The 24,375-nt window shown below is 42.3% G+C and overlaps 2 protein-coding genes across 2 annotated transcripts; both read right to left on the bottom strand.

Moving 5' to 3' along the window:
* Positions 1 to 5,625: 5,625 nt before the first annotated feature.
* On the bottom strand, positions 5,626 to 12,912 carry LOC108047292 (protein tiptop). Its single transcript, XM_017127406.2, is given in 4 exon segments — positions 5,626 to 7,947; positions 8,595 to 10,436; positions 10,439 to 11,052; positions 12,126 to 12,912. Coding segments are annotated over 4 exon segments (3,063 nt in total). The 5' UTR covers positions 12,182 to 12,912; the 3' UTR covers positions 5,626 to 7,396.
* A 3,755-nt stretch (positions 12,913 to 16,667) lies between these two features.
* Positions 16,668 to 18,898, bottom strand: LOC108047264 (P protein). Its single transcript, XM_017127373.1, has one exon. The coding sequence runs from the start codon at positions 18,882 to 18,884 to the stop codon at positions 16,773 to 16,775; it is 2,112 nt and encodes a 703-aa protein (XP_016982862.1). The 5' UTR covers positions 18,885 to 18,898; the 3' UTR covers positions 16,668 to 16,772.
* Positions 18,899 to 24,375: the final 5,477 nt, after the last annotated feature.

Consider the following 24,375-nt stretch of genomic DNA (forward strand, 5'->3'; position numbering starts at 1 on the left):
ATTTATGGATTTTCATTGGCGCAGCAGCTCGTTCGTGGATGAGAGTGGTGGGAGGGGGAGGGGGGCGACGTGTCAAAACGCAAATGATTTATTGAACTGACAGCCAGCAGTGAATTTTGTCGAGTCAAGTCGCAGGACAACGATGCGGCATCGTCGTTTGCTGAATGCGACACCGTTGAGGAAAAGGACGAGGCATCCTTTGAGCATCCCTCTGCACCTACTCTAACCCCTTCCCTTTTTCCCTACACGGAAAAATAGCAGCACTTAACATGTAACTATTTAAAATACTTTTAAGTTTTAAGTTTAATATAACATGCAACTGGTTCATTCACTTCTAATAGTTTATTTTGGCCTGACAAATACCACTTGGTAAAGGTAAATCGAAAGGAAAACACCTCCTACCACTTCGAATTTTTTCTCAGTGTAACACTTTCCGCCCCTCGCCTTCGCCTTGCTACATTTTCTAGTTTTGCCGCCATTTCTTGTTTCGATGTTGTGCACTTTTCCTCGTCTCGCTTTTTGTTGCGCGAGGGTGGAGTTTTCGCTCAACTCAACTGAAAACTGAACTGAACTCAACTGAGGCCCTGGCGCAAGAAATGGCACCGATGTGAAATGAAGTTTTGATTTAGTTCAAAATTTTTATCAAAAGAAACGCGTTACTGCTGCTGCTGCTGCTGTGGCTCTTGCTCTAGCTGCTGCTTCTGTTTTCCTTTCGCCCCCTTCTTTTGGGGTTTTCCCTTGCAGTTTTTCTAATAAATCACGGCATGGGTTGTCTCCTGATATGGGCGGACCTTTCGGGCGTAATGGTATTTTGATTTATGTCTCCACCAACCATAATGCAAAAGTTCTCAAATACACACTACCACGCATCCGGGAGGACACACCTATAAAATAAAACGAGCTAAACGTTTTCAAAATGTTTGTAAATATTTCAATATGTTTAATACTTGACCAACTGTGCGTATTCGTGATGTATTGTTTGCTCACTTTGTCCATCTTTATTCAATGAAATCTTAAAAGACCATTAAAAAAGACAAATTACATAAAATAATTAAAAAATGATTAATTAACAGTAATCTACGGTAGCTAAACTATGCGTACTACTATTTTTAAAACAAAAACTCCTTAAAAATGTCTGTTCTGTGCCAATAGATGAAAAGCTATTATAAAATATATATAATTTTTTTCTTAATGAATAAGAAGAATACTTATTTTTAACAACTTGAATTTTTTAAATAAAGTAACTTAGCTGTAGCAAAGGAACCTTAAACTGCATCCTGGTTTCATTATAAATTTGTATACTCCCTAAAAAATGTCTTTTTTTATTCAATATCACAACCACCGTAGATCCTCTTGGCGTTATGCAGGAAATCATCAACCCATTCTCAAGTGAAATAATTACAAAATGGCAATTACAGAAGCAGACTTTCCCTGTCCCTCAAATCCGAAGATTTTTCAGTTTTTCTTGGCAGACAGCGGCGAGGAACGCCCACCCACCACCAGAAAGCCAGATCCAGATTCCAGATCCAGAAATGGATGCGAGTGCGACGATGATGGCGATGAAGAAGCCGGCAACAGAAGCCAGAAGCCCGCAAGGACTAATGAGACTGCCAGAGGACGCAGGACGAGCGCCTGCAGTGCAAAAGTTTAGCAAAAGTGTCAGAAAATGTGAATGCGATTGTGTGGGTGGTGGAAGTGGGTGAGGGTGTGGGTGGTGGAAGTGGGTGTGGGTGTGGATGGGGTGTGGGTAATGTGCCGAGGTAAACGGCAGCAAACGAGATGAATGATATCTAGACGAGTGATGCATGAGTCGCCTTGGGGCGGGTGGCGTTGTGTGTGTGGGTGGGTGGGTGTTGGATTCCGACGCTTCATTCGCCAGGATATGTGTGCCCCGAAAAAAGGGGCGGCGGCGGGCGGAAGACACTGCCTTGTAAGCGAGACGCAGGCGTGGAAGCAGCAGCGAATGGGCATGCGAAATGCACACAAACAGCCTCGCTTATATACACACACTCACACGGGCGATGGTGGGTAGTGGGAGGGAAGGGAAGGGGGAGGGAAAACATATCCGACTCGAATCTTGTCTACAATAAATCAAATTTTATTACACTTTTCTTTATGCATGCCACAGGATATATGGCAAGCGTATGGCTCACTGATGAGCACACAAACACCCAGGAGTCGCACACACACACACACACACTGGCACCGAGAACCGAGATTTTCGCAAGCTCATTTAGTGGGGTTCGTCCTTTGGCGGGTGGATGTGGATCTGGGCGTGGGGTGGGATTATCACACGGATTGACATCGTAGCCACACGTTGCAAAAGGCTACAGTACGCGAGGACACATTTAAACAAGTGGCTATGTAAATGACAGTCTATTTGTGCATTACAAATTAGTTGATAATATATGATTTTAAATATGATCACTTATGCTATTTTTAGAAATTGTTTACCTTTTTGGATTACATTTGCCAAACTAAATAGGACTTTAAAACAAATATTTGTGAATTAAAATAAGTGGCAGTAAATATAAAATAAGAAAATAAATTAAAAATTAAAAATTAGTTGATAAGGACCGATTTTAGATATGATTACTTACGTTATTTCAAGAAATTATTTACATTATTGGATTACATTTGCCATTTTCTACCAGACTAAATCGGACTTTAAAATAAATATTTTTGAATTCAAATAAGTGGCAATAAATATAAAATAAGAAAATAAATTAAAAATTGGTTGAAAAGGACCGATTTTAAATATGATACCTTACGTTATTTCAAGAAATTATTTACTTTATTGGATTACATTTGCATTTTCTACCAGACTAAATGGGACTTTAAAATAAATATTTTCGAATTTAAATAAGTGACGGTGAATATAAAATAAGAAAATGAAATAAAATAAATAAATCGCTTTTACTGTGAGCCTCTTTTCACTTCCTAACCATCCGTATTTTTAATTTCATTTCATATTTGCCACTGTCTTGTGATCTTGACATTTTGTCCATATGAATATGAGTTCCTTGTCTGTTGCCTCAGGACTCAGGAGTTAACTTTGCCCACACATTTCGGGCGCTCGCACATGCCACCCACTTTCACCCTCCCCCTTCGCCCACCCCCTTCGCCCACCCACATAGACATAGAGACAGTGTCAGTGTCGGCAGTTTTGTTGGCTTATCAAAGAGCAAAAAAGTAAACCGTTATGTGCGATGCATGACACTTTTCAGAATTTATGTGTTTGTATCTCATTAAGCGGAGCAGCGGCAAGGGGCGGGGCAATGGGTTTTCGGGGGTGGGAGGTCAGCCCAAAGGTGTCCCGTGCGCAACTTTCGGAGGCAAGAAAAACCGCGCCACCCCCCCCAAAAAAGAAGCCATCAATGAAGCCGAACTGAAAACTGAGGCGGGCCAGAAAAGTTGTTTGGAACATTTTCCAAAAATTATCTCTTAACACAAATGTGACACCCAGCACATGTCCCCCAACCTCCCACACCCCCGGGGCACATCATATATGTACATTCTACACAGAAAAAAATTAGCTTATCGTTTTTGATACATTCAAAGTTCCAAAGGAATGGAAACTAAATCTTGCTTAAGACAAGAAAATAAAATAATACGTTTAACGTTGTGAAACTAAGTTCAGACAAAAACATATTAAATAAGTAAAAACTCAGTATATTGTTAAAAACGTAGTTTAATTAGTGTTTAACTTTAGTAATAACCTTTTAGATATGTAAGATTCAAAGCAACAGATAATGAAACCCAAAAAAAATATAATTAAATAAATTATATGATTTTTTTCCTGTGTATGTTAGAGCCCGCCCACAACGCGCACACATCATAAATTTTAAGTGAAAATGAATCCTTTGGCAATTGAAGTTTTCGAGGAGATTTTTGTTGGCGTCGGATCGTCATCAACGTCGCCCGAAAGAGAGGCAGATAGGCGCGCAGAAAGAGACGGGGATAGGGATATGGATATGCGTATACGTATGAAGTTGCCATCGGTATCTGGATGTCGTTGTCTTAATCCTTTGTTGCCCATAAATCAGCGAATCGCGTTCACATTCGCGCATGTTCCTGTTCCTGCATCGTCCTTTTCCCCTCTCCCCCCTTCCCCCCAAAACACCACCCCACGGAGTTAACACAGCCATGTGCCCATAATTCAGGTTTAATTAACTCTGCGTGTTTATTAGCAAATATTAGTTTACAATTTGATATGCCATGTTTTCCGGCACCATCGTTCCACAATTAACTGAGCTTTAGGCCGGGCCCAAAATTTGGCCAATTGGGGAGCAATTGAAAAGCCCGGCTAATTGCAGATTAGGCCACTGCCCAAGGCTGGCTAAAATACAACATGATTAGCTAATTGAGCCACCACTGGGAGATGGCATATCTAAGCTATGAAGAACATGCAAAAATTATTTTAGTTTTCAACTTGTTGATTTCGCTTTTATTACTGACTTTTTCAATTTTTTTAAAAATCAAATTTTAATTTAGAGCGATAAAGGTCTACAACTTTGAACGCAGATTCTACTGGCAATAAAATTGCCAAAAAATATTTTTAAATATTTTCATCAACCTAACTATAGTTAATTTACTATACACAAAGAAAAAAACCAACTTGTCATAGATCGGCTATTTTTTCATAAAAAAATTATCCTCTTTGAGGCATGAACATAAATATTTCCTTATATCAGATATTGATATGCTACACAAATCACATTTGTCACAATTATATTTTTAATAACAGGATTATATTTTTCCATATCCAGCTGATATTAATTTGTATCAGATTTTTATTGATCGACTTGTTAAAGATTGCAGCATGTTCGATAAACAATAATATACCTTAATATGCCAAAGTACCTTTATAAATCTTAAATACTCACAAATTGAAGATATTCAGCCAATCCATTCTTCTAAGAGACTTTTCGAACTAACATTTGGTATGCAAATCATACCAACGTGTCCTTTCTTATTGAAATGAAAAGCTTGTTTTGATGTGATTTTGATATATAATAATTTTCATGTGAAAAATAAGAAGACAATATAAATTATGTATTGTTATGTTTTTCTCTGTGTTTGGCAAATATTTTGATGTACATCTCCGTTTACCCTAAGTTTTCCTTTGCAAATCTGAAAAACCTTACGAAATAAAAAGAAACAAAATGTTTATTAATACTTACCCAGATCGTAAACCGTAAATGTTATTTGTAACTTGATTAAACTAGCAATTTATTTATGATGGATAACATAAGATGAATTAATTTATTTTTTTGTTCAATTTCAATCCCAAGTCATTTAATGTAGTATATAATCTTTTAAAAATACAAAAATAAATCCAAAACTTTTAAAAGTTTTCAAAGGCCCCTTTTTTATTCAAGGTAAGGTAATGGTAATCGTCTTTAGAAATTAATAAATCAAATGACCCAGCGACCAAAAAAACATAATAAAATAAGAGAATCACAAAACCTGTTTAAATCGGAAACATACAACATTTTTTAAAATCCTCATCTGCCATTATTACCTGGTGAAATTACTTTAGAATTGAGAATTGCCCACTAATTTGGAATCAAAGTTTTCAATTAGAGAGAAAATCATGTTATTGTATTTTGAATGCTGCGCCTTTATTGCGTTAATATAACATACACTTAAGATCTAGGGGGAAGGGTGGGGGTGTTACAGGATATATATAGGATTTGGGGGCGTGGCGAAAAGGAAGCGAACGGATTCGTTTTAAAAATAATATCACAAAAACTCAAATACAAGTCGTATACATAGTTGCCATATATCATAGATATAAATTATTCGCGACGAGAGATGACGTCGATAATGATTGCTGTTGATAATAATGAAATGTTTTACATTCTGCAAAGTTCCTCCTCCTCTTAGGTTTAAATCTTAGGTTAGATATTCAAGATTCTTAGTTATTGTTGAGATTGGAGTTGTTGGTATACATGGGTGTACATATAGTTCAAAGTGTATATATAATTTTTAAAATTGTTTTCGTATACATGCGTTGCTGTGACTACATTTTGATTTCGACTTTCTATACCTTTATGTAAATATTGATAATCTTTAGACGTATGGAAGGAAAGTGCTATTGGCTAAATATTTACATATACTGAATGCATTATTTCGTATGAGGGCTATATGCATCGTTAAAAGTTTCCTTCAACCATAAAATGAGGTTAACTTTGTAAGTGTTTAAGTTTTTACGTATACTGCGTTGCGTTTGTTTTGTAATTGCTTAGGTGTACTGATTTAATTGTTTTAGTTTAGCTTATTAGATTTTAGTATTTCGAATTTTTTGGCACGCTTTTTTATATTTTCTTTTTGACCAGGAACTGCCGCATAATAAATAAATAACGTTTGACTCGTTTGCAATGAGTGCATTCTATTCCGATTCGCACTCGAAATCCAATTTGCCACTCAAATCTGCCACTCACTCACTATCTCGCTCCCGCTCTCGTTCTCTGCCCACCCACCCGCTGTTTCTGTCTCTCTCGCCCCCATCCAGACCGAGTTTGACGAACTCGTGTCGTCGCCTTTCGTCACTCCGTTACTATGGCCGTCTCTGTCCAACGCGCCTTGATGGACAGCAGTTCGTCAAAGTGGTGGTAATTGAATTTCCAGCTAGCCCCCTCTCACTCGCACGTCCGACTGCGACTGTCCGATTGGGAAACAATAAAAAGCGGGCCAGCATCGCCATGACGTCACGAGAGAGGGGAAACCCAAAGTGGAGAGCGGCGAGACTGGGGAAATTCCTTGGCAAATTCAGCAAAAGTAGGGGAAATCCCTTTAAGTGTGTGGGTGTGCAGCGCTCGAGAGAGGGAGCGTCTGCAAGAGATTTGCGAGAGCGCGAAGTCGGGAGAGGAGAGCGCAGATCAGAAATCAATGCAGAGAAGAGAGCTTTCGGAATCTCGTCTTGGAGTTGGGAATTACAATAATCAATTTTTTGAAATCAGTTTTAATGTTTGCAAGCGAAAACCTCTCCTAGCGAACAGATCACTTTTCGGTTGATTCTAAAATGTATTTTTGAATTTTTCCTTGTGTTTGAAGATTTTAAATAAAGTATGGTTTTTAAAACTTCTGTCTAATAAAAAAATAGGAAAACATACTAATCCGATGCTCAAATCATATTTATATTTCAATTGAAAAAACCTTTTTATGTAGATTCTGTAAGTTTCGTAACTAATACTGAGATCATACTTAGACCATATTACATGTCTGTCTTTCTTGACTATTGTTTACCTTTTTTACGAATCTGTTCGCCAATAGAGTTTTCACTGCATTACTATTTGTATAAGATACCCAACTTCTCGCTTAGTTCTTGATGCTCCAGTCCGATCCCCAACTCCCACTCCCAGTCAACTATTACCGCACCTGCCGGAGATCCTTAGGCATTCTTGGAGGACAACTGCTTGGCCAGCTCCGTGTATTTGAGGAACTTGGACTGCGGACTCTCGTCGTAGGGATTGATGGTGGGCGACGGAGGGGGCTGCTGCGATCCCGTCGCCGGACTCCGGGAGGCCGACCTCTTGGGCGAGGCCATGGGCAACGACTTGGGGCTCTGGCCAGCCGGGGACTTGAGCCGGGGCGACTCCTCGCCCGCGTCCTTCACAAAGTGCACCTTGGACAGGTGGTGGCGGTAGGCGCCCTTCGATCCGAATGGCGTATCACAGAAGGAGCACTTGATGATGGTCGGGTCGCCGCCGGAGCCACCGCTACTGGCACTCAGGACCGCCTCGTTGCAGGCCCAGCTAAAGGCCACCAGGTCGCTTCCGTTCGCGGATGCGGATGAGGATGTGGGTCCGGCGGAGGAGCCGCTGCGAGGGTTCTGTGCAGGTGGATCCGTGGTTTCACACAGCTTCTGCAGCGCAGCCAGGGGATGGGCCTTTGGTTTCTTGACGGAAAGGTTGCTCGCCGTATTGCTGTTGTAGCAGTGTCCTGCAAAAAGGATCAATAGCGAACATTAATATTTTATTGCCAGCATTTGGAGAATGAATGGTCAGTGAAGATATGAAACTTTTAACTCAAGTAAGTAGTGAGTGTAAGGTAAGAACAAGTGTAAAAAGATAAAAATAATGTTTTAATCTTATTTCCATAAAATGTAAAAAATATTCGGCAAATAATATTGCAGATTTGTGGCTTTCGAAATAATTTTCCCATCAAATTTGCATAGCTTAATGTTTTTTAAAATGAATGCTACCGAAACTAGTTAATTGGCAATTGAGACCATAAAATTAAGTCGATAACTCAGCTTTAGATAACTTTAATTTTAAATTCGTCTGTACATTTCACATTTAAGCTTAACTTCGTAGTTTTCATAAAACTTGCCTAATTGGAAAACATATTACTTCAATTAGTATATTATTAGTGAACTAATAAAAATAAATATGGAATCTGAAAAGTAGTTGAACGATTTAAATACTTTTATTTCTTTTTATAAAGCTTATCTTTCTTGTTGAAGAATTATATTTTTAGAACAGTTTATAAAAAACTAAATAATTTCTTCAAAAAAGTACCTCTTCTTCCTGTAACTTGTGTTTCATTCTCCACCAACTTAATCACTCCTTCGCATTATTTTTACTTACCCGAGTTATTGTTGTTGTTGTTGTTGTTCTCCACTCCACTCAGCTGATCGAACATGGAGTTCAGGGCCAGTAAGCTGCCATTATCCGGTGCCGATCCTGCGGTCTGCGGCGCAGGAGATTCGCTGGCCGACCGAGGACTCTCCCGACTCGCCTCCATGCTGAACTCCTTCTTCACGTGGATCTGCTGCCGGGGACTGCAGTCCTCGCGCTCGCCACCCAGCGAAGGATCCGCCTCCGGCGGCTCCGCCTTAATGGTGGGCGGTGGTGGTGGGGGCGGGGCAGGGGTATCCGGTGTCCTGCGGGGCGTGGCCTGCTGTCTGTCCGGGGTGTAGGCTGAATCCACTCTGCTGGCCGAACTCGACTCGCTGGCACTGCGATCCCTGGAGGCGTAGGAGGATCGCAGCAGGTGCATCGCCTGGGCGTCCATCAGAGGTTTCGTGTAATCGCTGCTGTCGTCGATTCCCAGGCGCTTCAGGATGCTGGCCCCCAGCGGAGTTCCGGACTCGGAGTAGCCGCCAGGAGTCATGGCTCTTCCTGCCCTCGATTCGAAGCTCTTCTCGATGAGTTGCTCCAGGGCATTGAGGACCGAAGGGGGCTTCTCGCCGCCCAATCCCGAGCTGGGACTTGGCAGCCGCTCCACTCCCTGGTTGGACCGCCTGGGCGGAATCGGTATGCTCTCGCCCAAGCACTTCCTAATGTGCTCGACAAACAGAGCGGTTTCTATCTTACTGCCGCACTTCTCGCAGGTAATTTTGGTGGCGGCGGCAAAGTCCCTCAGCGGCTTGAGGGCCGAGTCCAGGCTGGAGTTCGAGCCGGAACGCTCGAGTTCCAGGAGCTTCCTCACCGGCAGCGACTTCTTGCGCTTCTCGTTGCGGGTTTGCCTGCCCCTCTTGGTGTTCCCAGCACCGGGAGCTGGTGGAGAGGCGGACGAGGTCGGCGACTCCTTGTAGTGCGATTGCTGGGCCATGTGGCTGCTCAACTCCTTGAGGGTGCCGAAGGCCTGGTCGCAGACCTTGCAGGTGAGCACGGCACTGACAGACGGAGCTGGCCCCCCAGACGTGGCAGGAGGAGGGGGAGCCGTGGATGCGGGCGGTGCTCCGCCGTTAGAGGGCCTTTCCCGCTCGTCGCCCGACTTCCAGGAAATGATCTGCTCCTGCGAGATGATGTTCGTGTAGTGCTGCGTCTCCTGCATGTGACTGGTCATCTCGGCAAGAGACCGGAAGCTCTGGCCGCACCACATGCACTTGAGTATCTGGCGGGTTTGCTCCGCGCCCTTGCCGAGCCAAACGTCCTGACCTCGCACCAGTTTCCTGGGCAGCGGCATTGTCTCCTTGATCAGCATGTTCAACTCCGACTTCGAGGAGTTCGAGGAGCTCGACGTGGAGCTGCTGCTGCTGGAGCAGGCGGAGTTGGAGGCGGAAGTGGGCAGCCTGGAAGGGGGAGGGGCGGTGGTGGCACCTGCTCCTCCAGCGGACGAGGGCGAGGGTATCTGCACGCCGCAATGCTGGGTCTCCTTCATGTGGGTGGTCAGGCTGGCCAGCGTCGAGAAGCTCTGCTTGCACCACACGCACTTGAACACGTCCTTCGCCGCGTCGGCCCCCTTGTTCAGCCAGTGGGACTGCCAGGCACTGTGCCGGCCTCCTCCTCCGGAGGCTCCGCCTCCCGACACTCCTGATCCCATGGAGGCTGGTATGCCTGAAGAGCTCCTCGAAGACGGTGGCGGTGTCTCCCGGCGACTCATCTCGCTCATCTTCTCCAGCGCCTTGCTGGCTTCGCTGGGAGCCATTTTGGAGCTGCCCAGTCCTCCTGTTTTTGCCGCCACGGCCGCCAAGTAGGGATTGATGGGGGTATCCAACTGCCAGGTGGCAGAGGTGACTTGTAGTCTGTGCATATACTCCTTGGAATCTTCCTGGCGGGCGGCGAGTCCTGTCCCTGCCGCTTCCTCGTGCTCACGGAGAGGTCCAGAGGTCCCGTTTCGCCCTGGACATCCTGATCGGGCTCTTGGTCCAGCCCATGCTCCTGCTCCTGCTGCTGTTCCTCTTCCTCCTCCTCCTCGCCGTCACTCGTGGGACGCTTTCTGCTGAAGTCCAGGGCCGGCGACTCGCCCTCCTCCGCCGCCTGCTGCGTCGCCTGCTGGACCAGGGAAGCTGCTGCCGCCAGCGGATTCGTCAGCAGCAGGTGATTCTGCTGAGCGGCGGCCAGGTAAGCGGCCATGGCGGCGGATTGGGGAGGCAGCAGAGCGGCTGCAGCTGCAGGTGGAAGTGTCGCCGTCAGGGGAAGACCCACGGAGTGGGGCGAGAGGGGCGTGGCCGTGGGCGTGGGCGTAGCAGCCGGAGTCAGACGATCGTTGGCCGAGCAGTGCGACTCATTAGATGGACATCGCACGTCGCCAGAGCCTGTTCCCGCTCCAGCTGAGGTGTTTGACTCCCGGGATTGGCATCGCGGGCTGGCCAACTCACTGGAATTGAAAGAAGTGAAAGGGGGGATTAAGAATAAGCGACTAACTAAATAGTAATGTGAGGACAATCTAAAAACACGGTGAGCAAAGAGATACCCAACATACATTTAATTACAATTCCATTTAAATGCAGATATGCAAAACATTCCAATATGCAGAGTAGGGTCATATATGATAGAATCGAAGCAATCACGATTTTAAAATATATAATGATATAAAATGACTAATTAAAAATTAACAAAGGCTCAGAGGCCCAAAGCCTAGATCTTTTCTTGATTTCAGAACAGTAAGTCAAAATTCGAACCAAAGTTTTCTTTAAGAAAGGTGTTTGAAGAAACCAAAATGTATTCAGCACATTTCTTGAGGTGCTTAAAAAGCTATTCCAAAAACATATGACGAGCATTTGCTACATTGCATAAAATCAAGAAAATCCATCGTATTTAAATTGTAAACTTTTTAATTATGTAGTTATAATCAAGTAGCTATAATTCAAAAATACGATAACACAGTAACAGTATAAGTCATAGTCTAAATCTATTAACATTTAAATTTTAGTAAGAATAAAATATTCTTATGCAAACGAACTAATTTTTCTTATGGCTGTTTTTGTTGCTTTGTTTTAATATAAATTTTGTGTTTACAGTGAAGTATTCTTATCGCAGAGCTCTTGTCAATTTTAAAACAAATTTCATAATAAATTAGTGTTCGGCTTATAAGAAATTGTTTCAAAAGTCCAATTCGACACTAGCTAGCATTCTTTCAATTGACTCTGCCTTTGTTACAGATTTCTTCAAACAAGCATTAAATCTCCTCCTATTTTTGGAAATTATTGTAAAAATTTTAATTATACTAACTAGTACACTTTCATTATTTATTTTCCAACTGAAATAGGTATTTGGGGTTGGACGATTAATTCGATTTGCACACGGAAAATTGTACGTTTGTAAAAGATTCAAACCAAAGAAAATTTCATTCTGCATCCACTGTTCACTCGACATTTCACAACTCAGAATACTCCTTGCAAAACGTAAAATAATAATAATAAAAAAGGAAAAATCGGGGGAACCGCTCACCTTGCACTCAACGCCTGGCGATAGATTTCCAGCATGACAGCCTCGTGAAGCATCATTTTGTTGAGATTATTTTGGGGCACGAAGTCTCCGAAGGTTAGATTACTTTGGCTGTTTGGCAATTAATTCCGTCTGCTCATTGATAGCGATGGATTTGTTTCGGGGCTGGTTTTTTGTTTTTTGTATATTTCTGGTTCCCTTCTGTTGTCACACTTCACTTCGAACATGCGCGAAAAAAACTGTGATTTTATTTTCGTTCACTAAATAAATTCTTGAGGTTCTGTATGTGTGTCAGTTTCGTGTTGAGCTTCTATCAAAAACACACACGTCAAATAAATCAAATGTCACAATGGTTCGTGGGAGAAGGGGACGATTTGGGGGGAGGCGGAGGACCACGGCTGATGACGAACGCGTGCGTGTGTGTGGGTGTGTGTGTGCGTGCGGTTGTGTGTTGCAGGCGTATTTGTTGTTTGTTATTGTTGTTGCGGTCAAACTGCCGCCAATTTCACTTCCTTCTGCTTCCTCTTTTCCTTTAGAACACAGTACAGCTGTGTGTGTGCGTTCGTTGGTGGGGCTATTAATTTGATGATTTATTGACGGCTTGCCACAAGATTTATGTTTATTTATTTCGACGCGTAGAACTTTCGGTCTTTCGTTTTTTGGTTAACTGTTTTCTGGACTTGCAATATTTCGGTGGTCGAGCGATGTACCGTTACTGCTGCACCACCCACCGTTCAGAAGGCTGGCAAAAACCCCAGCAAAATGAGAAAGTGCGACATGATTGCGTTCAGTTCAGTCGTCGACTAAAACATCTTTTTGACAATTGAATCGTTGAGAGCTGACAGCGAGCAGCGGCAGAGAGAAAGCAGAGAGAAAGCAGCGAGAAAGCAGAGAGCGGGCAGAGAGCTATCAAAATGAGTTGTGCGAGAGCGGGAGAGGGACTGCCGACGTTTCCCCATTAAATTGATATATGATATGAGAGTCTGCGAGAGAGTCAGTTCCCTCTCTTTTTTCTCTCACCGACGCCTGCGCTCTCCCTGTCCTCTCTCTTCACACTGCACTGAGAGCAAGGATTGCAGATTGGCAGGCGAGAGAGAGAGAGCAGTGTGTGACAGGTGTTTGTGTGGGGGCAGGGGGCCGGTCTGGTCTATGTGTGTGTGAGTGGGGGAGGGGTGGCATTTGTGTTTGTATTGCAGCTGGTCAAATGGCGACTGCGCTGCTGACGTCGACGGCGCTGCCGCTTAAATCAAGGTTATTTATTGAAATTGAAAATGAAGCAGTGTGCGGGAGGGTGAGACAGAGAAAGAGAAAGAGAGAATTGTTAAAGCACTTCAGGAGCATTAATTTTTGCGCTGCTTTTTTCCTAAAAAGTTATTGTTGCCTCCCCATCACCGCCCCCTTCATATGGCCATCTCTCTCTGGCATGCGTGACCCAGGGAACAATTGTTGCATGCACACCGCAAAAGGATAGCGAAACTCACTGTGGATGGGGGATGCAGATTTGTGCTTCAGGAAAATGTTCAAGAATTGGATGGACGACTTAAAGCTCACATTAGATACGTGTCTGATTTCTTTTCGATCTCTTTGCCCCCAATTTTCAGTTCCTTAACGCATACCCTGTCGTAATTATTTTCCAATATTTGTGCGCAGATAGCCATTACGCATCTTTATTAGTTTTGTGTTTCGTCTTCAGCGTTTCAAACTTGTCACAGAAAAATACAGTGGGAGACAAAAGTCTTAACAGTTTTTATTTATTCTCAGCAAAACAGGAAAAAATGGGTTGGTAAGTGACTAAAGTGTACAAGAATCTGAGATCAAATAACTAGCATTGAAGTCTAGCCACTTTATTTATCATTACAAAAACCACATCACTGTGGACGGCAGTACAAGTAGTGACGAAGGCGACTACTATTTACATATAGTCGCAGAATTCTAAATCTGATGTGATGGTCGGATCGGAAAGGTTTCGCTGTATCGGAGAGGATTACATAACAATACTAAAAAAAAATCCATTGGATTAGGAGAAGCAACGGTGAAAGTGGAAAATTAAAATTTCGCAATTAGAGCTGTTGGGGCCAGTAGGGCAAAGTGTTTGTGTTGAAAATTCGCGTCGAATGACATTCCACTTTAAAAGTTATTTAAAAAACAAGGGTTTTTGCTAAATCGTTATGCAAAAAAGAAATCAAATTGTTATTTTAAGATCCTGCAATTATTTATATTTTATTAAGCAGCTCTATCAAAGATAACACAGGCTAACAAAATTTTAAAAAATCCCGGACCCAAAAACTGGACCCACTTTTTCTTATGCAATTTTTCGCGCTGAATCCAAATGCGGTCCCAAAATAGTTCCAGCACCGACACAGATATTTTTCAGATATTCTAACCTAAAAGTGTGAAAATGGACGTTTTTGGCATATTTCAACAAGCTATATATTCGATAATAGAATTTAAAGAACTATAAAGTTTCTGTAAATAACTATTCTTATTTTAGTTTGGGCGTTAAGGGGTTCAATAAAAATATTAAAGTGACATTCTTTAAATGGTCATATCTCAGGAACGAATAATTGTATTTAAAAACTAAAAAAGAATTTTAAAGGTTAGGATGTGCACTTTGAGGTAAAATTGGTGCTAAGGCTAAAAAAAATGTTTTATGGATATAGGACCTTATAAATTATTCAATTATTATATCATTTAAATTTTTTTTTTTAAATCTTTTATTTGAAAATATGTCGGTATGAACCTGAAAATGTTTTTCTCTTTATTACAGCTTTTTCCTCAACAGATTAATGTTGTATAGTTTTTGGCTCACTTAAACTAACAGTAATGGTCAATCGTTGCCTGTGTTATAGCTTAATAACATTCGAAGTTTATAACAGAGAAAGTTAAGGAAGTTCAAAAATTGTATAGCCTTAGTTACAACAAGAAAAGAAGCAAACTTTGGCACGCCGAAGTTTAAAAACCCTTGCAGTTATTACAAATCGACTACATTTCGATTTCTATGTCTATATTACTAAAAACAAAGAAGCTATGTCGATTTTGAGCTGCATTTTGCCATCGCTTCTATGGCAGCTATATTGTATTGGTTGTCCGATTTGAATTTAAATAAAACCGTAATTCCATTATATTTAAATATTACCAAATCCCAAAAAACAAAACAAGAAAAAACAACAAAGTTATAATTTTTTTGAATTGTTTTTTCCGATTGTTCGTATGAGAGCTATATGATATTTATATGTTTATAAAAAGAATAATCGTTGAGTGTTCTTAATAAAAACAAGAGAGAACGCTATAGTCGGGTGCCCCGACTATCAGATACCCGTTACTCAGGTAAAGGGAGTGCGAGGGAGATGGAGATAGAAACTTTGATCACGCATAACTTTTTAACAAATGGTCCGATTTGAAAAATTTCTTCTACATTTCGATAGGTATTGATAAACACAATAAAACTGCATTTTTACTTTTCCGAAATATTTAAATTTTTAAAATCGTATATAAGCGATTGTGGGCGTTAAAGGGGGCGTGGCACCTTTTTGAAACAAACTTGCGCTGCGTAGGAACTCCTAGAATCTGCATGCAAAATGCCAATCTTCTAGCTTTTATAGTTTCCGAGATCTCAGCGTTCATACGGACAGACAGACGGACAGACAGACAGACGGACATGGCTATATCGACTCGGCTAGTGACCCTGATCAAGAATATATATACTTTATAGGGTCGGAAACGCTTCCTTCTAGCTGTTACATACTTTTGCACGAATACAATATACCCTTTTACTCTACGAGTAACGGGTATAAAAACCTGCACAAAAAACATCTTGTGGCCCTAAAGTTATAGCTTTAAATACATCAATACGGCACACTAGTATAAAGTGTCTTTTAACTGATTTCTTAATTACAATTTTTTACTTTACCTCTCTATTTTTCTTAACCAATAGACTTTGGAAAGTCTTAGCATCAACATCTAAAGAGTAGAACAATACCTTTTGGTCAATAAATAAAAAATTATGCGGAAAAAAACAACCAAATCGATAAAGTTGTTTAAAAAAAAGTTTTTTCGAGCTACCATTGACAACCAGTTTTGTCAAAGACAAAATAATGAAGGATATAAAAAATACAGTGATTTGTGTGGGGCTAGTAACACATAATATAATTTTTGCATTTTTGCAGTCAGATGAAAATAGTTAATTTTTGTTCCATGCACTTGGGTGCCTGTCGCCTTTCAGGCTGTCTTAAATCAATAGAATATGTATATCTGACTGAAATTGGATTGACAGGCGGTCGAATATCGCGACACCTGACAATTGTGGCCAAAATGCAGCACCAATTGCTGTCAGCCATCAAAACTTGGACACGTTGTGTGCTTTTGAATGCGTTTTTGTTTTTCGTGGACTAGAAATGTCATAATGACATAAAAGAATTTTGGCAATATTCATTTTTGCAGACTACTAGTTACGTGGGAAAAGGAATAATCACAATAAAAATTGAAATAATTTTCAAGCTTTTAAATAATAAAGAGTCTTAATTGTAATACAAACTACTCTTTCAATTGAATTGTTCGCATTCTTTATTCGCAGGAAAGTTTTCTGACTGTATACAAATCGTGGGAGACTTTAATCCTTCTGTTTAAATTTCGAAATTTGCGTTTACAGTGTTAATTCCAACTTAAGGCCGAGTGCGCAATTAGAAGGTAAACGGAACCGATAACCATGGTGACCAGCATCAGTGGAAACCCGATTATGAAGAAGTGACAGAAGGAAATCTTGTAGCCGTGCTGAAGGGCGATCAAGACGATTATCTCGTTGGAAACGGAGGCGAACAGGGATCCGTTTCCCCCGAAACAGGCACCGAACGTGAGGGCCCAGAACATGGGGGGCAGTGGAATGTCGTCCTTGCTGGCCATCTGGAAGCTGAACTTCAGCATAAATATGGTAACGGCCGCGTTGTCAATCAGGATCGTGAGTAGGGCGGTCGACCAGAGCAGCGTCATGGTGGTCACCGCCGTCTGATGCTGCGGCTCCAGGCTCGCCAGGAATACCACCGTCCTGTCCCCGAGCCATTCGAAGAATCCCAGCTGATCCACAGCCTCCGACAAGACAAAGAGCGCGGCGATGTAGAGCAGGCTGGTCCACTGGATTATGCCGAGGATGGCGTGCAGGTCGTGCTTGTTTTCCAGGATGATCAGCAGGAAGGCGGCCAGCAGGGTGACCCAACCCAGGGAGGCCCCGGCCGCCACACCGGGTATCGAGTGCAGGACCACGCAGAGCAGGGCGAAGGTCAGGGCGATGCAGCACTTGATCAGCAGCGGCCTGTCCCGGATCCGGCTACTCGCCTCCAAGGCGGCCAGCGTTTCCGCATAGTTATCCACGGGCTTGAACCAATACCTACCTGGCTGCCTTTCCTTCAGCCGAGCTATGCGTTCCAGGGTTGTCTGGGAGGGCGCCTCCTTCGCCCTGACCCGCTCCTCCATCAGATCCTGCTGATGTTGGTCCACCACAAAGATGCTCTTTCTGTGGGTGACGTACACTATTCCGAAGACCACGATCATGGCGACCAGCACTCCCGGCAGCATGTGTACGAAAAAGTTAACGAAGTCAACTCCTTCTGCCATCACCGCCGGATTGGTGGTTACGATCGCGTTTGGCGGATTTCCCAAGGGAGTTAGGGCGCCACCCATATCCGCGAATATGGCCACTATGACCAGCACGTAGGTGGTGCGCAGGGACATCTCCTCGCACAGTCGAATGGTTATCGGGGTGAGTGCCACAGCCATGATGTCGCTGTTCAGGAGGGCGGACAGAATGGCCGTCAGCATGCACAGGAAACATATCAGGGGCCAAGAACGACCCCTGGCCAGTCTATAGGTGCCAACGACCAGGTAATCGAAGACGCCAGTGGTGGCCATGATGTCCACAATGGTCATCAGCCCGAAGAGCAGCATCAGGGGCTCGAAGTTAACGAAGGACACAATCGTATGCAAGTTGGGCCGATGGTCCAGAACAGCGAGAATCGCAATGGCGGTGGTTGCGGTGATCAGAGCGGCAAAGGTGTGATCTATGACGTCGAAAATGATCAGCATATAGAGCCCGAGGATCAGGATGCCGGCGTAAACGACGCCCATGCCCGTGATGAGAGGGCCTGTATCCAGCACCATGTGCAGGGACACCGGGTGATCACACCTACTCTCCAGGGAGACCACCGCCTGCGCATCTTCCCCGCCTGCCCGTGGAATCCTGAAGTTCTTCGACACTTCGTCGTACTTCGTGTCATCGCTCTCCATGGCAATATTCCACATGTCCGTCCGGCGATATGTCTCATTTAAGTCGGAGCTGCGCCACTCCACCCGCAAGCCCGCCCCATACACTTGCTCATGCTCATCCGGAAACCTCATGTGAATCCAATCCACGGGTCCAAGCAGGGTGATCTTGATTCCATTGCTGGGCAGCTCCACCTTCCTGAAAGCAGTTTCGTTGGGCATCACGGTCACCATCGTGCTCCGCGGACTCTTCTCGGCGGCAAATGCGAACACAATGCATGTGCAGATAAACCACAGGAGCAACAGAATGCCCATCTTGACGATGTGAATGATGGATTTGTGGCGGGCAGAAAGCCGGTTCTGGCTATCATCCTGCTCCTGCACATTGGAGACCCCGGGAAACTGGGCTATGTGCGATGTGGTTCGGCGCAAGTACGGCCATCCCTGCGAACGGCGTTCGTCTAGGCGTCTTGGATTTAGGGCAAGAAAGGGATTACTTAGAATTTTCATTTGATATATGTATAAGTCAAACACGACTGAGTTAAATGATAAAACTGCTGCCTTGAGGATGAACACTTTAACCGCTTCGCGAAAACGATTGGATGCCTCTTATGAGAACAGGCAAGTTTAAATTGACCAACGCGCATTAAGTTAGTTTAAGAAGACCCCCCCATTCTCGATTTCAAATTTTGACGATTTTCAATGGGCTGGTAAATGTACATAGATTACTTTTTTAGGCTTGTAACTTTGCATCTATTTATTTGAAGTCTTAAAAAAGAAGAACAACATTTTCCACCATTTTCCAGCATTTTTTTTTTTTCATTAAACAAACGCCTAACTATTTTATGGTAAAATACTTTTGGGTATTTTCTGTAGAAGGTCTTTACATACTGAAGCTGTAGAATATAAATTCTTTTAGAAATGGGAATCTTAAAATTTAAAGAAAAGTAAAACCTTTATACTATAAACAAAATTAACTAACTAGTATACATAGATTGGAAATTTTCGATATTTTTTTATTTTTTTTTTTATTGTTGAACACAAGGTGATAGCACTTACCTAAACGCATTCCGTAATGTATTACATAAGAATTGAATAGGTAATTTAACGTCATAGGAATCGGTCACTGACCAATGCATTTTTTTGTTGTAATTCGTAGTCGTAATAAGCCGAATGCATTTGCTTCCTGAAATTCTGCTGCTTTTAAATTGCATTGTTTGGTGGTGGAGAGTAAAGTATTTTTTAGAAATTCCGACTTTCGTTAAACCCTAAGGCTTTTTGTTTAATTCTCCACTATACAAGGCAATCACATTCAGCTCAAAAACCTTTCTCCTTCCCTCAGCAAATGGCTGGCTGTCAGTCAGGCTGCTGCAATTGCATCCAGCAGGCAGCCTGTGGAAGCTGCCAATTCGCTGCCACAAATGTCATGTAACGCGTCCGTTTTTCTATTGCAACAGAAACATTTTTCAAGCCGGCAAAAACCGGTGGCTTTGTTGTTGTTGTTTAGGCAGCGGTTAACGTCACAAATCAAATTGACACACGATTTTTATCACAAGTTGCAACTTCCGCGCGACTCCACGGAATCATTTTCATACCCCCACACATCTCCTGTCCGTCTGTCAAAAAATGCAGAATGCAGAATGCTGAAAAAATTCCTGACACCTTTTTTCGGGGTGACGGACGCGTCCAGACGACGACCACAGCGACAGCGACGTCGCCAGAATGCCATAAAAATGCAGGCGCCAGTTCCTCCTCCATCCCACATGCTCCCTCCTTAAGCCCATGAAAAAAATGGAATTCGCTTTAAATTTAGACACAATTACAGATACGTTTCGTTGAACACTCAGATACATTTGCAGCTGAATGTAAGGCCAAAACTCAATTGGTTTGAATGGCAGCTACCTGGGCACTCAGTCCCCCCAATCGAGGTGGAGTCAAAAGTTAAATGGAATCTATCTAACAATTTTTGCACACAACAAATTATGGTTTTGGCAATTGTTTACGAGCTGTGGGTTCAAAGTACCTGTCAGAGTTGCTGGCAAATTTTCGGAACATTTTTGCACAGCCGCGGGTGTTTTTTCTATATTTTTCTAGGGATTTTAATTATTTTGGCTTGAACAAGAAATTTGTTATTTTGAAGGAAATAACTACACTATTTAAAAGCTTCAATGACAGAAGCAATTGTCACTCTTCAAATGTTTTTCAACATGCAGGGATACAATTTTAAATATTTTGTCTAAAATTCCACATTACACACAAGGGTCTTAAAATTACTTTAAAACGTGTCTAATATATTTTTACTGCGAACGTGCGATGTGTAAATGCCGTCAACAATGTATACTTTTACAGTCAGCGATTTTATAAGAGTTTCTTACAATAAAATTTAAAATGTCGAATAATTAAAAAAAAAATTTTAATTTGGTTCAAAATTTTGTTTTAGTTTTTAATTGTATGTATAATGTATCTATAATAACAAAATAAAAATAAAATAACCAATGTGAACTTCATTCATAACCAATAAAACTTCATTGTTTTATTTTACGGAGAGTGAACTTATTCATGAACTAATATTTCTGCCGTAAAAATCTAACAAACATTATTTTTAGGTGGGACTCAAATTTACAACTAACAGCAACATTATGGTAAGCTCAGCAAACATGTGCCACCATTCATCAAATGATGAAGGAGTAGAGTCCTTTTCGGATAAGCCCATCCCCTTCGACCGATTCATCTCTCCTTCTCTAACTGTCTAGCAGCATCAAGCCAGACGAAAACACAACTCAAAATACAATTCATCTGCATAAACATTTGTGGAGCAATTTAAAAACAAACAGAGCCAACCCGAGCAACAACAACAAGACAAATAACTCACAAAAAAAACCCGAGCAGGGTTCCAAAATGCATGTGAGTGATGCAGATAGATGAACTGCTTGCTACTTCCCCTTACACTTCTCAAGTTGAGTTTTCTGAAACCCGCTTTTGGGCTCCATATGTATATTGCCCAACAAATTAACAGGGGCACATGGAATAAGCAGCATCCTGATGATCCTGCGAATCCGTTAAGAAAAGGTTGTGGTTTTGGACAAGAGAGGTGCAGTTGTACATCAAGGTAATGGTGACAATGACTTTCTTGAATTGTAATCAGACTATGCTTTGAATTAAAAGACAACTAATTAATTTCTTAATTTCAATAAGTAGTTAAGCTCTTGATATTATAAAACAGAATAAAGAAACTGTTGATTTTCGTTTTTTGGCGAATGTTTGTAATTTTTGTGCGACATTCTTTTTCTTTTAACCAAGTTTTAGCATTACTCGACCATCCATAAGTATCTAATCTATTTCATTTATCCTACTTTTATTACTAACTGGCACCATAGTTTTTCGAGTGCAATGCTAACGATAGTCGTGTGACTGTTAACTACGCAATTGCCATTGCCAAAAAACAATGATGAGTGGGGGGGTGGAGAAAGTTTATGTTCGCATTGCTGCCTCAGAATGTGATGATTTTCAAATGTGGGCAAGGGCAAGGGGAAGGGGAAGGGCGGTGGGAATTAGGTGGTGGGAGTGGCACATAACGAGCCCAAAACACTAAACTCCGAAACTGAATGAATGAGTGTCAAGTGTGATATATCACCGCAAAAACAAGACCATAAGCATGAGTGATAAACGCTGTTGAGCTTGGTTAGCGCATTGCAACGCATTCACAACACACACCCGGCCCACACACACACACACTGTCACAAACAGTGTGTCAGCGGCACACACACATATGCATGCAGTCATAGTCATAGACATGTCAACATGTTGATGATGGTAACTAACTGGAGCAAGAGCCTCCATCAGACTCCTGCGAAGAGGGGGAGTTGGTAGCTGGAGCCGGGGCTCGGATTCGGATTTAGATTGGGAATGGGAATGGAAGTGGGAATGGAAGTGGGAGTAGGAACGGGCATGGCCATGGTTGTGGCAGTGAAACTGGCGCTCCAGGCCGGAGTTGCGTCTATGCGCGATAAAGCGATGAGCCACTGGCGGCGGGAGGAACAGCTCTAAAAACACACTAACTGCCGCACACTGCAACCAGAACTCTAGCATAGCATTTGAAATTAGAAGTTACAGACGACTTATTTAAGAGAAATTTGAAATCCCCTACTCCGGCGACTTAAGTATGGTAAGGAAATTGTTTTTGAGCGGTATATATTTAGTAGGTCAACATCTATCCACCCACAAAAAATGTTCCAAATCGAACAATTATTAAAATATTAAGAAATGACGGCAGTGCCAGCATAAACCTTTTTTATTTGCAAGTGGCTAACAGATTAAAGGGTATTTGACAGTCGTAACATTCGACCTTAGCCTTCTTTTTGAGATTAATTTAAAAAGAATAAGTCGCAATTAATAAACTTTTTATTTTGTTGTTCTGTGAGGGATTTTTGGTACCTTTAGAGCACTGTGCCCATTGAATGTTTTGTGCAACATACTGCGGCAATCACATGTGATGAACTGCAAAATGTCACGGGGCAGGGGAGCGGAAGGGGGATCGGATCGGGGAGATGGATTTCAGAACAGGGGAGCGCGCTGTGGCCGCTGTGTGATGATGTCCTCTGCCCCCGATGTTGTTGGCCTTGTTGTTCGGTTGCTGATGTTGATGTTGCTGCTGCTGTTGGTGTTTTGGCAAAAAGGCGTCAAGGCGTTTAAGCCGAAAACAAAAACTGGCAACTAGGAATTCATTGGCCAAAAACAATGCAATTAATTTCACTTACCCGTCACCGTTATGCTGCCGGTTCGTCCGTGAGTGATGATGATGCTGCTGCTGTGTCGTCTGTCTAGAGTTGAGTGTTGCTGCCGTGCTGTTGCTGTTGCTGCTACTGCCGGCCGATCCAAATCCAGTCCAGACTTTATACACTCGTCCAAACTCCAAAGCGAGGCGGAAGTGTCAACGAGGCGAGCCTTTCCACCGAGCGGTGATGAATTTCATAGTTGTTGATTTTATGATTGCCGTTTGCTGTTGCTTGTTTTTTGATGCTTGCAGTTGTTGTTGCCGCCGTTTGTCAGTGATGTTTCTAGGTTGGTGGAAAGGTACAGGTCGTTAAGATGTTTTGAGCTTTATGTGTACCTTCCATTGAATACTTATTCAGTATGATATTATTTAGAAAGAGTACGAGTCAGATTCCTAATACCATGTTAGGCATGCTTTTTCGGGAAAATGTATAATCCCAATATTGGGTTAATGGATTTTGAAATAAAATCATTTTTAGCTAAGAATTAAAAATAGTATATTATGATAATATGATCCCCTTATTAATTGTCATTAAGAATTTTACAATTATCAATACAATTACTGAGTAATGTCGTTTTTGGCATAAACGGCATAAAAGGGGTATTATTAAATAACTACTCTGTTTTTGAAGTTCAATTTATTTATAATTTACCTTTTCTTTCTTATTAAAACATTGTACTTGCCAAAAGATCTGAGCCAAAGGTACTGAAAATGAGTCTAAGTATTCATGAAAATAAAACCAAATAGTTACTTCCCATCACTGCTGGTAGGTATCATTTCGAGGCCGTCTCTCACATGTTCCCCGACTTTTTACAATTGTCAACTTCAAGTTTATTGCCGCATGTTGTTGTCGTTTCTATCCTTGTTGCTGTCACCAGCAGTTTTAGTTTTCTTTTTCGTAATGTTTGTTTGTATGCCGTTTAGCTGGAGAGCCGCATTATGGCCGCATGTCAGGCGGTGGTACATTGTCACATCGTGAATCCTTCAACGCCACCAGTTGACACCCATCTGGTCATCTGGCCGTCTGGTCAGGTGTCCTGTCCGCCGATTTGTGGTCCGAAGGCAAATCTAAGCCATTTGCGTTGTGGCTGCTGACCGTTGGCATCCGATTCTGGCCGTGTCGAGTGACCACAATGAGCCGCCTGATTGTTGCCGCTGATGTTTATGTCATCACCACTTCAAATCAACATCCACTGCCGGTTAAGGTTTTTGCGGATTTTGAGCTTT

This window comes from Drosophila rhopaloa, unplaced genomic scaffold (assembly GCF_018152115.1).
Source record: "Drosophila rhopaloa isolate 14029-0021.01 unplaced genomic scaffold, ASM1815211v1 contig_2, whole genome shotgun sequence".
In the NCBI taxonomy this organism is placed as follows: domain Eukaryota; kingdom Metazoa; phylum Arthropoda; class Insecta; order Diptera; family Drosophilidae; genus Drosophila; species Drosophila rhopaloa.